We start from the raw sequence: 12,525 nt of genomic DNA, 5'->3' as shown, positions 1-12,525 counted from the left end.
CATTTAGCTTCGGCAATTTCTGACCCACAGACCCGTCCAACGCCTGGGAAGTACCCGAGCACTGTGTCATCGGCGAACACAAAGCAGTCACTGCCTCTTCAATCAAGGGAATATCCAGCTTACTCGCTTTGGCCTTCGATTTCCGCTGATACCTCATGACTGATTTTGTTTCGGACGGGTAAATGAGCGACCCACTGTCCGTCATCACTGGAAGAGACAATCGAATCCTCTCTCCCAACTCATCCGCCCCCACAGAGGGAAACTCAAATCCTTTATGGCCCGTCTCCATTCCCCCAAGCTTACCCGAGGATAAGCCACACCCAGACCTTTCTAGACGCTTGATGGGCTTCACCGCACACACTGAGATATCTTCAACCATCGCCGTGCACCCGCTAGGAAGCTCTCCATTTTCCGACATCCCTCCATCCACGCCAATCGTCATCTTCTCCGTCCTAGACCCATCTTGCCAGTCCAAAACATGATGAGCGGAAAGAGCCGTAGTCTCCACCGGGGCAGCACCCTCCATCGACGACGAACCTCCCTTGAGCCCCCCACCGGTAGAACTCGACCCGTCCACGGCTTCCGGCGCCAAAGAGCCCAGTCCCGAAGATCCAGATTCCAATCTCGCTTCGTCGAGACCACAAATCTGCTCCGGGGAAGTCCTCTTAACCTTCTTGGGCTTGGGCTTAGAGCCCAACTTCTTATAACCAACCTTCCAGCATGGCCTACTAACTGAGGATAACCTGCACTGGCCCATTTTCAGCCCAACAGAAGATCTCCTTCTCCAGCCCACGTTAGACCCACTCACCCAATCCAGCCAAATTCCAACCTGTTCAAGAATCTTTCTGCAGACTCTGACATCGCTGTCCCTGCTGCTACACTTTCTGACTTTTCGCACGTTGAAGCCATCGCCACCGAGGTCTTTCCCGGCCGGAACCAAACAACTCTTCTCCCAGACGTAACAGTCCACCGCCTGCCGAAAAATCTCGCAGGACCGGTCCTTTAACGTGAGCTGCTCCTCGCACCAGGCCGCCTCCTCCTGCGCGACCTTATTCCGGCCACCAGATGCAAAGATGGTTGGCGACGAGCGAACCGCCTCCGCGAAAGACAGAGGTCCCGCAGCCTTCCCGAGCCAAACCCCCACCTTCCCCCTTGACTTCTCTTCCGGCGAGAAACCACCGGGCCCGCACCCAGCCGCATTACCAACCACTACTAAGGCCTTACGCAGCTCAGAGATGAACTTGATCCAGCCCCATCCACCCCGCCCCTCAGGAATGCGAAGAAACCCTCTATGAACGCCCACCCCATAGACCGCTACCTCCATAAACCTGCCATTAATGTTACCTCCAGTGCGTACTATCGTCACCTTCTCCTCTTCCCGGAAAGATTTGACAGAATCGGGCATACCATTTCCCCCCCTCAGCACCTCCATAGTCGAACCCAGCCATTCGATGCACTGGTTGCTCAGAAACACCGCACCGGAATAAAATTTCCGATTTTCTTCCACCCTTAGCACTGACGCCCCTTCATTGACCGAGAAGACAAACGCTTTTGCCTCCACCAGAAATCGTCTATCCATCCCTCACAGCCCTAGCGTGACTCGCCTCATATCCCTAGAATAAGTCGTCTATCCATTTGGACTGAGGGCCAACTCCAGTGAAGCGATACGAGCCCTTCTATCGTACCCAGCGAACCAATCCGAAGCAAGAATTAGCGTGACGCGCCTACACGCGCCGCCACTAGCAGGACAGAAGGAATGAGCGGGAGGACAAGAAGAGAGAGAACGGAGAGAATTTCAAAAAAAAAACAAAATCACACATAAAGGAATATATGCCCTACTATGAGACTCATCTACAAATAATAAATGAGACACCATTATAGCCTCTTGAGATCTCGATCCCACTGAGAACCCAGAAAGTCAACCATTTTCCACTATTGCAGATATCATCCGACTTAAAGCCTCCATCACCAACACAAACAGTAACGGAGACAAAGGATCCCCTTCTTGTAGACCTCGTGAACTACTAAAAAACCCAGAAGGCGACCTATTGATAATGATAGAGAAACAAACAAACAGTAGAAATGTATTTGGGGCCGTATCAAAACAGGCCGTGGGGGCGAAGGGGAAGCTTGAGGTATGTTCAGAGTTCACTGATATTATTGCTGGAGGAATCTTGACATCAACGCCAGCAGTTATTGGGCCTCAAGAGTCTTTATTCGTAACACATGGAGTTGAAGTAGCAGAGAGCAGACAGCAACAATTTTCTATTGGAGTTACGGAAGTTTTGGATGGTGAGCATCGGTTGGTTTCTGAGTCGAGAGTTGGTGTAGGTGAAGACAGGGATGAGGGTGATCAATGGAGTGAGTCCCAGGGGTGTTGTTACCAACCAAGGCAAACCTCTACATGATTAATGATAAGTCTTTAGGCTTTATTCCCCCCTTTAATGCCTTCCAAGATCTCAACAAAAATACATTGACAGAAATATCAAAAAACACACTGCATTTACAGAGAATGAATCATAATACAAGTCTCAAAGCGCTTAAAATTTCTAGAGGAAACCCAAAAAGCTTGGTTTCCCTGTCAGGTAAACCTCGGACCCATGTAAAGCGTCCCCTCCACACGGATCGAGTAATACTCCGACTTCGCCAACAGGATGGCCCCAAAGAATTGTTTGCATCCAAGGGGATTCAAACCTTAGACCTCATGAGACTACCAGAAAGACTAAGGCCCTTACCACTTGAGCCAACCCCTTGGGGTTAAAAAGCTTGTTGAAGTTATACTATCAGTGATTAAGACTTGTTTGCCTTTGAAAGTGCGAGTAGATCCCATTGCACCTAATATGCAATGCTTATCTAGGGAAACATTATAAAATCAAGCGCTCTGACATTTTCAGTAATCAAGAAAGAAAATTCCCATAAGCTTTGAAATAGCAAAAGTACTTAACAACTCAGCTAAACCAAATAAGTAGAAATTATCTAGACAATGCACTTCACTTCATGAGGAGCAAAGGGCCAAAACATCGGTTAAATTGAACCAGATCGCTTCCAGAAACTGCAGCAGTGCAGCTGTTACTCTATATTGCACATACAAGCCATCTAATCCAACTTCCCCACAAATGTCCTCAGTAACAGTACGTCTTACCCATTCCTGCTAACCATGTCGAAGAACATAGAGTGTTGACCTCTAGGCCTGTTACTCTCATTTCGGTAAAAGCACATCTAGATCATGTTGAAGAATTCCCTTCACAATATAAATACATAAATATTCTCGATTATCTTAATAGCAGTATTGTAATCACTATCCTGAAATACAACTTAGTAATAGGTTCGAGGATTAGAATTGAGTTGAGTAACTCAACTCACCCAAGTTCAATTTGGCCCTTTTAATCCAATCATCTACATGCTAGCCTGCTATCCATCTCAACATTTTCATTCTACTACTTTAACTTTTATGGCCATGCCATTTCTTTTTTTTTATAAGTAATAAAGGTTTTATTAAAAAAGCGTAAGACGCCCCTAAGTACACAGGAACTACCAAAGCAGCCTACAACAAGAAAGAAAACCCAACAACCCTCAAAAACCCAAGCTCTCAAACCCAAAACCAACGGAAGATCCCAACCCTACACCATGTGCGCCTTGCCTTTCCTACGCCGGGACAATGCGCTAGAATCACCGTAGTTGATGGAGCTTACCAGATTCAAAACTTCCCTCTTACCTTTGGTCTTTGGACGCAGTACCTTAACTCTCCAATGAAAGTCCTCTTCAATGGCTTCCAAAATCGCCAATGACGGATCCATATCCTCATCACTATCCAACTACCAATCCAAGGCCAAATCGGGAGGTAAAACACCCAAAGGGTAAGGAGAGTTTTCATCCTCCCCATCCCATACCTCGTCTTCATGTTCCCATGCAACCACCTCTCCAGACAGACCAAAACCTACTGTCCACTTTTTTTTTTATAAGTGCGTGCAAATTTTATTAAAAAACAGCGTAAGGCGACCCTAGCACACACGAAGTATACAAAAAGCAACAGCCTCAACACCGACCCAACCAAAGCACAACCCACAAAAAACCCATCCCCTAAGCCCCTACTAGCCACTTTTGACCTATAACTATCATTATAGGCCCTTCTATTAGCCATATAATGAGGATCTTATCTCATTATATGAATATCTAGCTATTGACAATCATGATATATAGCCCTACCCCTACGAGGGCTGCCTACTCACTTCATTCACCACCGGTAAAAGATTGGGTCAAACCATTCACCCTGAAAACCTCTCCCTTAATGGCGGTAGGAGAACCCAAAGTCGACGCACCTTCCTTAACAACCGAAGTCGACACAGACAGCTGCTTTCTCACCGGAGAGGGAGACTTACCCTTATCCTGTACAGAAAGCACAACAACTGCTTTCTCAGCTGGATCACTCGAAAGCAGAGATAGAAACACCAACCCTTGAGTTGGCCTTAAAGCTTCCATAGAATTTTTTTTTTGATAAGTAATATTTCATTAAAAAGCGTAGAGGGGCACAACCTTAGTACACAGGAAGTATACAAAAGAGCCCCTAATCAGAGGAAAGAAACAAACAATAAAGTAAAAAATCAGCAAACACATACTACCCGGGCTCAAAGCTTCCATAGAATCAGCCACCCAATAATTAAGGACTCATAAATACCGTTAATTTCTCATAACGAATTCCTACTCATTAACCATTTGGCATAGAAGTAACCACAAATATAACTTCTAAGTCATAATAGTTAGCTTTCTAAATGTCACACCTAGGAAACTAGCATAACTAGCCTCTACGTGTAAATACATAACTAATAGAACCCATAATGAGCATACATATGGGAGAGCTAAATTCTTGACAGTCTCCAATGTTCCCCAATAACTCAAAAAAAGCAATTACGATTATAAACCATATGGCAAACAGTGAACTCAACAAGTTATTTGGACAAAAATACGAATAAAAAAGAAGCATTCCGCTCATATTACAAAGACTGACAAGAAAGAGAGAACAGACAAAGAAAAAAAGAGGATTACCTTTGAGGCGTCGTTATTCGCAAGCAAACAGGTCAGAGTTTGAAGGACATTCAAAACCAATTTTTCCGCATTTGCTTCATCAGGGTTACCATTCAATAAAGAGACAACATGCAAAAAGCACTCTCCATCACGGAACAAAGCCTGATAGTACTGAAGTAACACAAATTTGTGAGGCGTCAAAACATGAAAACAACGTATATGTGTGTGTGTGTGTGTTCCTTCATACACTCATGCATGCATATCAATATATGACCACATCAAAAGTAAGCAAAAAATTGACATACCACTGGATCAGTCATTAGCATATCTCTCATCCCAACTAATAGATCAATAGAAAGTTCTGCGAATTTCTTTTCTCGTTCCTTTATTTGAGTAAAAGTTTCTAGATATTTGGAACATAACTGCAGCTTTGCTTTTTGATCTTCCTCACTGAATGAAACAATCTGAGAAGGTAATAAAATATGAAAGGAGTAAAAAAGATCAGCTCAATTGCCTCCAACAGCATAGCAATAAGGAAACCAGAGTAATACAATCTCAAATGAATACCTTCATGAGCTCAAGTATATGCTTAAGCACGCGGCTTCTCAAACCTTCTTCCCAGAATAAATCAAACAAACAATCAATACATGTGGAACTATGCAAAACCAAACTTCTTCCATCATCTGCTATTGAAAGAAATTCCGTGAAGAGCTCCATGGATGTATTCATGCATCTGATCCAACTTTGGGCTATCTCATGTGGATCAGATTTCTGATGACATAGAGTTTGAACCGCTTCTGCATAATTACTCTCAACAGGACTTATATTTCCAAACCTTCTAGATTCTTGGGCTTGAACGCAAGCAACTTCAAGCACCCGAGGAACTGCATTAAGCATCTTAAAAGAAGCAATAGTCTTCTCAGCTGAAAGCTGTAATATGCGTACCAGACTCTTGACAAGAACAGTAGCGATCTCGAGATTACAAGCAGATTGTTCGAGCGCATCTAACAACGTAGACAATTCAGGCTGCGAGAGCATTAAAGGGAAGATGGGAGGGGGAAAAGATAAAAGGTAAGCAAAATTCCGAACATTCTGATGCAAGATGCCTGGAAAGCACTAGAAGAGCACCATATCTGATCAAACAAATAGATAAGCTCCTTGAAATTACTACGAGACATAACCGAAACTTTGACTAACTGTTTCATGTCCCTATCCTATACAGAGACAATGATGCACGCATATGTATACAGAAACAAACACAAAAAAAAGTAACCCCAAATGAACATCCATGGTACACTACATAAGATACTGTAAATTGTGAAGTTACGAATGAAAACACAGTATTGTCCAAAACAACTCAAATGGTTCATTTGATCATCAAAACTCCCCAATGCATCATCTGATCTTCTTCAAATTATACAGAAAATTTAAGCGGAATTGTGAAACACGGCAGATTTAAAATTGGGAATTCCTAATTCAATAAATGCAAGGCAGTTCTTCAATAGCCCATCCTAACATAAAATACACAGAAATTTTTAAGGAGACAAAATTGCACCTGGAAATATACATGTAGATGCTAGGTGGAAAGAAACATTACATCCAAGAATAACATGACGCAAAGCAACTACCAAGTAAACCAAGAAAAACACTTGATTCAACAATGACATTGAGCAAGAGATTGTACCATCTACCCCTCCTTTTGAGGAAGCAACACAACAAGACATTTCTGACTACCTCTCTCTGCCTGCATGTACGCCTGGTACCCATATCACAGCCTATAGTCTATGTTTCTATCAGTAAACCACATTTTAATGTTATAAGGGTCTTGACCAATTAATAAACCATGAATTTGGAACAGACGCTACAATCCGAATCCATGTCCCAGTTACATAAGACAAAACATATTTGCTTAATGAAGAGAAGAATGCAATACAAAAGTTCAAAACTAAAGAAGCACCTACCAAATTATGTGTACTACCATTAGAAGTCGCGACATATTCTATGAATGAAATTACTTCCATTTGCAGAATTTCAACCCCACTAGATTTTACTTGACTGTTAGTGCTACTGGAAGTAGCATATATTTCAGGCTTCATCGGAGACCCCTCATTGTATGTGTAACACTCTGCTGGTCCAAAATAGAAAAAGTTCTCTGAGAAGATAAGGTCCCATATTCCCTCTTCCCTAAATACTTCAAGCAATACGGGTGATGAAACAAGAACCTTCCTAAACGTATTTAGTAAATAGTGCTGCAGAGTATTGACAAAGACCCTGCAGTAGATAATAGACAAGCAAAAAAGCGATACGAGAGTTCCATTAGACACGGAAACAAAACTAAAAATCATGTTGACACACAGCTTGCAGAATACTTATCAATAGTAAAATAGATTTCTCAACAAAAATAGAATTGAATTACTGTAGAAAACTTTTAATCTTCACCTTAAATGGTTTGGCAACTCATTCTGATTTGAACAAGCCTTAATGCAAGGGAACACTGTAAGAAGAACCCTCATGACCCATTTAATTGAAAGTTCACCATATACAGATGAAATTGGCATGGCAACTCGGCCAGTGGACATGTGGACATTAAGAGATCTGGTATCTTCCGGAGCAAGAAGGAAAGAACAAAGAACTCCGACCAACTTAGTAATATAATGACTCCAAAGTTGGGAATAAGAAGCACCGGTGGAAAGAGGAACAAAATGCTCTGCTGTATAAGTTTTCATATGATTTTCATTGTTAAAATCAATAAAGGGCATTTGAATATCATGCCACCCAGATGAATCCTTGCTCTGCTGTTTGTACTCTTGAAGCATGAAAGCAGGTGAACAGAAACTATTTGCAAATTTATGAACTCTTCCATTTTCACACAGAAACTGCAAGTTGTTCAAATTCCCAAAGCTGGAAACTTGTTGTTAAGGGCATCACTAACAGTATTACAGAAAGATTTACACAAATGACAAGTTTGGGACATATTCAGAAAATCCCTACTTCTGAAAAAATAGGACTTGAGGGGCCTGAACTAAGCCAATGCTGCATTTTATTACTTGGGTATTCAAACAAGTAACTTGAGGAGCACAATGTATTGATGCATTTAAGATGTTTCAGAAGTTAAGTGGGCACTAATGTGAATCCAATAAAAGAAACCCAAGTTTTTTTATATATATAAAAGTAAAAAGAAACCCAAGTTTTCTTAACTATAGAAATCCAAAGTTCCCAGGTTTCATTATGAAATAAACTCCTTACTGCATTCAAATTCTACTGAAAATAAACAAGTATGTCAGCTTTAAAATAACCAAGATTAAACCATATGAAGGATACACTGCCTCTCTTAGAACTTCCAGAGAAAGAACATGGAGCTGGAAAATTTCTAGCAATGGGTTTTCATCTCTGCAATGAACAATTGAATCAATATATCAGAATGTGCAAGAAAGAGAGTGCAACAAAAAACCATCTAAAGTCTCCATCTTAAAAAAAAAAAAAAAAAAAACTTGTATATATAAACAAAACAAAAAATATATATCCTTCTAAATATCCATAAAATAAAACCACTAGTATTATATCTTAGAATGAGAAAAGAATTCAGAATATTTAATATCCAATAGCTTGCCATCAACAACTCTGGCTATAACACAATTGCTGCGCAACTTCTAAGGTAACTAATTTCATGCTCTCTAAGTTGGTGTCAACACACCAGAAACTGCTCATATAACTCATAATTCAAGTCAAATAACTTAAGCCCACAAGTCTCGCACTGCAGAAGGAAGCAAAACTTTCTCCATTAACAAATGGCTTCTTGGAAAGATGATGGTAAAACATAGAAAACCCAGATAATTCTCTCCACTTCTAAATTTTTTTTTTTTTTTTTTTTTTTATAAGTAATTGCAATTTATAAAAAAGCGCAGAGGGGCGCAACCCGTATACACGGTAAGTATACAAGAGAACCCCTAAAAGGGACGGACATAGAATAATTTTAAAAAGTCTACATAAGTAAACACATTCAAACTATGATGGGACGCTATCCAAATATATAACGTATTGAGCAACCGCTTCCGTAGCTCCACCATAGATGTCTCTACATCTTCAAAGAGCCGCGCATTCCGCTTCCTCCAAATACACCACAATAAGCACAGAGGAGCTAACCGCCAAGCTTCTTTAGCACGAACACACCCTATCGCCGGCCCCCAACTATTCAACAACTCCAATACCGATCGTGGCATAACCCACTCTACCCCAAATAAAGTAAGAATGTAGCTCCAAAGATCCCGTGTGACTTCGCAGTAAAGCAACAAATGATCAATAGACTCCCCACTCTTCTTGCACAAACAACACCACTCAATTACTATAACATTTCTCTTACGCAAGTTATCATGTGTCAATATTTTGCCCAAAGCAGCTGACCAAATGAAGAAAGCCACCCTTGTTGGAGCCTTAACAAGCCATATATTCTTCCTGGGAAAAAAGGGAAAAGATGGGCCATCTTTCCTAATAAGCTCTTCATAGTAGGATCTCACCTCAAATAAACCTTTTTTAGAGGGATTCCACACTAACCTGTCGCCCTCTCCATGTCGAGCCGAAACAGAGTAGAGTCGATCGAAGAAAGAGAGGACCATATCCATCTCCCAATCCTGGATTTGACGTGTAAAAAGAACATCCCACTGAATTACACCATTATGAACAGCCAAATTATCCACCACCCCCGCATCTTTGTTCCTCACTATACTAAAAAGAGCTGGAAAGCATTGCTTCAATGGTCTATCCCCACACCACCAATCATGCCAAAAACAAATATGTGATCCATTCCCCACTTCAAAACGAACAAAATTGCGAAACTTCTCCCACCCCCTCCTAATATGTTTCCATACACCCACTCCAAAAGAACCCGCCACCTCTTTTGAGCACCACCCACCCTTTAGGCTCTCAAATTTGGCATAAATCACTAATCGCCATAAAGCCTCTCTCTCCCTACCATATCTCCACAACCACTTTCCTAGGAGTGCTCGATTGAACTGAATGAAATTGTGAGCTCCCAATCCTCCTGCATGCAAAGAAGTACAAATCTTGTTCCAATTCACTAGATGAAATTTGGCCTCGTCACCAATGCCACCCCAAAGAAAATCCTTTTGAATTTTACCAAGACGATTAGCCACCCTCACTGGAATAGGAAACAAAGATAAGTAATACGTAGGAATATTGGAGAGCATACTATTAATAAGAGTCAATCGGGCCCCCTTCGACAAATACATTCGCTTCCATCCCGCCAACCTCCTTTCCATTTTTTCAAGAACACCATTCCAAATAGAAGTGGACTTGTAAGAGGCACCCAAAGGCAAACCCAAGTAAGTCATAGGCAAAGACGCAACCCGACATCCAAGAAGATTAGCCAACCCCTCGACATCCTCTATTTCACCAATAGGAACAATTTCTGACTTTCCTAAGTTATTCTCAAGCCAGAAGCTGCCTCAAAGCATAAGAAGATACATCTCAAATGTCAAATTTGTTCTTCTTGAGCACCACAAAAGATCAGTGTGTCATCAGCAAACAGAAGGTGATTCACAACTAAGGTCTCGGAATCCCTGGAGCCCAATCAAAACCCTGTCAAATTACCTTGATCCAATGCGGCAGTTAGCATCTGACTCAAAGCCTCCATAACCACCACAAACAACAAAGGAGAAAGAGGATCTCCTTGTTGCAAACCACGAGAACTATTAAAAAAATCCAACGGGGTTCCATTTACAAGAATAGAGAATCTCACCGTAGAAATACAAAAACGTATCCAATCCCTCCATTTTTCCCCCAGACCACATCTTTGCAACAAATAAAGCAAGAAATCCCAGTTCACATGATCATATGCCTTCTCCAAATCTAGCTTGCACAGGAGTCCTGGGTCCCCCGATCGAATCTAACTATCCACACATTCATTAGCAATAAGCACAGAATCCAAGATTTGTCTACCGCCAATAAACGCATTCTGAGAGTTGGAGATAATCTTGCCCAAAACAGATTTAAATCTGTTCGCAATGACCTTGGATATAATCTTGTAGATCCCTCCAATCAAACTAATAGGGCGAAAATCTTTCACCTCTATGGCACCAGTCTTCTTTGGAATCAAAGAAATGAAAGTAGCATTAAAGTTCTTTTCGAACTTACCTCGATAGTGAAATTCTGCGAAAACAGCCATAATATCATATTTTAAAATATCCCAACACTTCTGAAAGAATGCCATAGTGAAGCCGTCTAGACCCGGTGCCATATCTCCGTTCAACTCCCTGATCACATCCCACACCTCCTTCTCCTCAAAATCTCTTTCTAACCAAATACTTTCATCCTCATCAATGGATAGGAAAGAAAGACCATCCACCCTTGGTCGCCAAGAAAAATTCTCAAAGTACAGATTGTTGTAAAACTGGACTATGTGCTCCTGAATCTCCGCAGGGTTCTTGGAAATTTCACCATTGATCTTCAAAGAGTTCACTTGATTGAATTTACGATGTGAGTTTGCCACCCTGTGAAAAAAATTTGTATTCTTGTCCCCTTCCTTCAGCCACTTCTAAATTTGGTGGATGCTAAATTGAAGTTTAAGATTCAAGCTCAAATCTTCAACCATGCACCGAAGTTTATGATCAAATTCTGCATAATTTCATCTAAATACATTTTACAAATATGTGGCATGGTTGATCCAATTGCTCACTAAAACAAATTCATTTAAATTGACAAAAATCAAAATTATGAGGATACTAAATTTTAATATCCTAACAAAGCAAAAATATGGAAGTGTGAGGGAAGGGTGGTGTTCTTTACCTGCGGTAGGGTCTTATGGTGTGAGTGTTTGGAAGTATATTCGAAGGGGATGGGATACTTTTGCTAAGTATATGCGGTTGGAGGTGGGAGATGGGCATCATGTTCGTTTTTGGTATGATTCGTGGTGTGGAGATAGGCCTCTCAAGCTATGTTATCCAGCGTTGTACACTCTTGCTCGTTTTCCAGATGTTTGGGTGGTTGATAATTTGTCTATGGTAGATAGGGTAGCTCATTGGAATGTTGTCTTTACACGGTATGCTCATGGTTGGGAGGTGGAAATGGTTCTTTCCTTTTATGAGCAGTTATATTATACTCTGATTCAGCATGGAGAGGTTGATTGGTTGGTGTTGAATCTTTCTAAGAGGAAGAGCTTTGAAGTGAAGACTTTCTATAGAGCCCTAGATTGTCAAGAGGCGGTCTCTTTTCCTTGGAAGGGTATTTGGCATGCTAAGGCTCCGAAACGGGTGGCGTTTTTTGTGTAGACAGCGGCTTTAGGAAAGATTTTGACACGACAATTTGCGTAGGTGTCATATAGTGGTGGTAGAGGGATGTTGTATGTGTAAGAAGAATGGAAAATCCATTGATCACCTCTTTCTACATTGTGAAGTGGCACTGGTTGTTTGGTGCTCTTACTATAGGTTGTTCCTGTTCGGGGTGGAGTGGGTCATGCCAAGAAGTGTGCTGGATTTGTTGAGTGGTTGG

At 41.4% G+C, this 12,525-nt stretch overlaps 1 protein-coding gene across 6 annotated transcripts in view; it reads right to left on the bottom strand.

The window, feature by feature from the left end:
* The window catches only part of LOC133870294 (BEACH domain-containing protein B), a 70,090-nt gene that overhangs the window by 34,869 nt on the left and 22,696 nt on the right, over positions 1-12,525 (bottom strand). For all 6 annotated transcript variants that reach the window (XM_062307381.1, XM_062307385.1, XM_062307382.1 and 3 more), the window contains 6 exons: positions 8,344-8,412; positions 7,462-7,923; positions 6,984-7,293; positions 5,590-6,048; positions 5,328-5,486; positions 5,044-5,193 (listed from right to left, as the gene is read on the bottom strand). In XM_062307381.1, the coding sequence (XP_062163365.1) occupies positions 5,044-5,193; positions 5,328-5,486; positions 5,590-6,048; positions 6,984-7,293; positions 7,462-7,923; positions 8,344-8,412 (1,609 nt within the window). The remainder of the gene's footprint in view (positions 1-5,043; positions 5,194-5,327; positions 5,487-5,589; positions 6,049-6,983; positions 7,294-7,461; positions 7,924-8,343; positions 8,413-12,525) is intronic.

Source organism: Alnus glutinosa, chromosome 6, assembly GCF_958979055.1.
Source record: "Alnus glutinosa chromosome 6, dhAlnGlut1.1, whole genome shotgun sequence".
In the NCBI taxonomy this organism is placed as follows: domain Eukaryota; kingdom Viridiplantae; phylum Streptophyta; class Magnoliopsida; order Fagales; family Betulaceae; genus Alnus; species Alnus glutinosa.
This window is presented reverse-complemented; position numbering and strand designations above follow the sequence as displayed.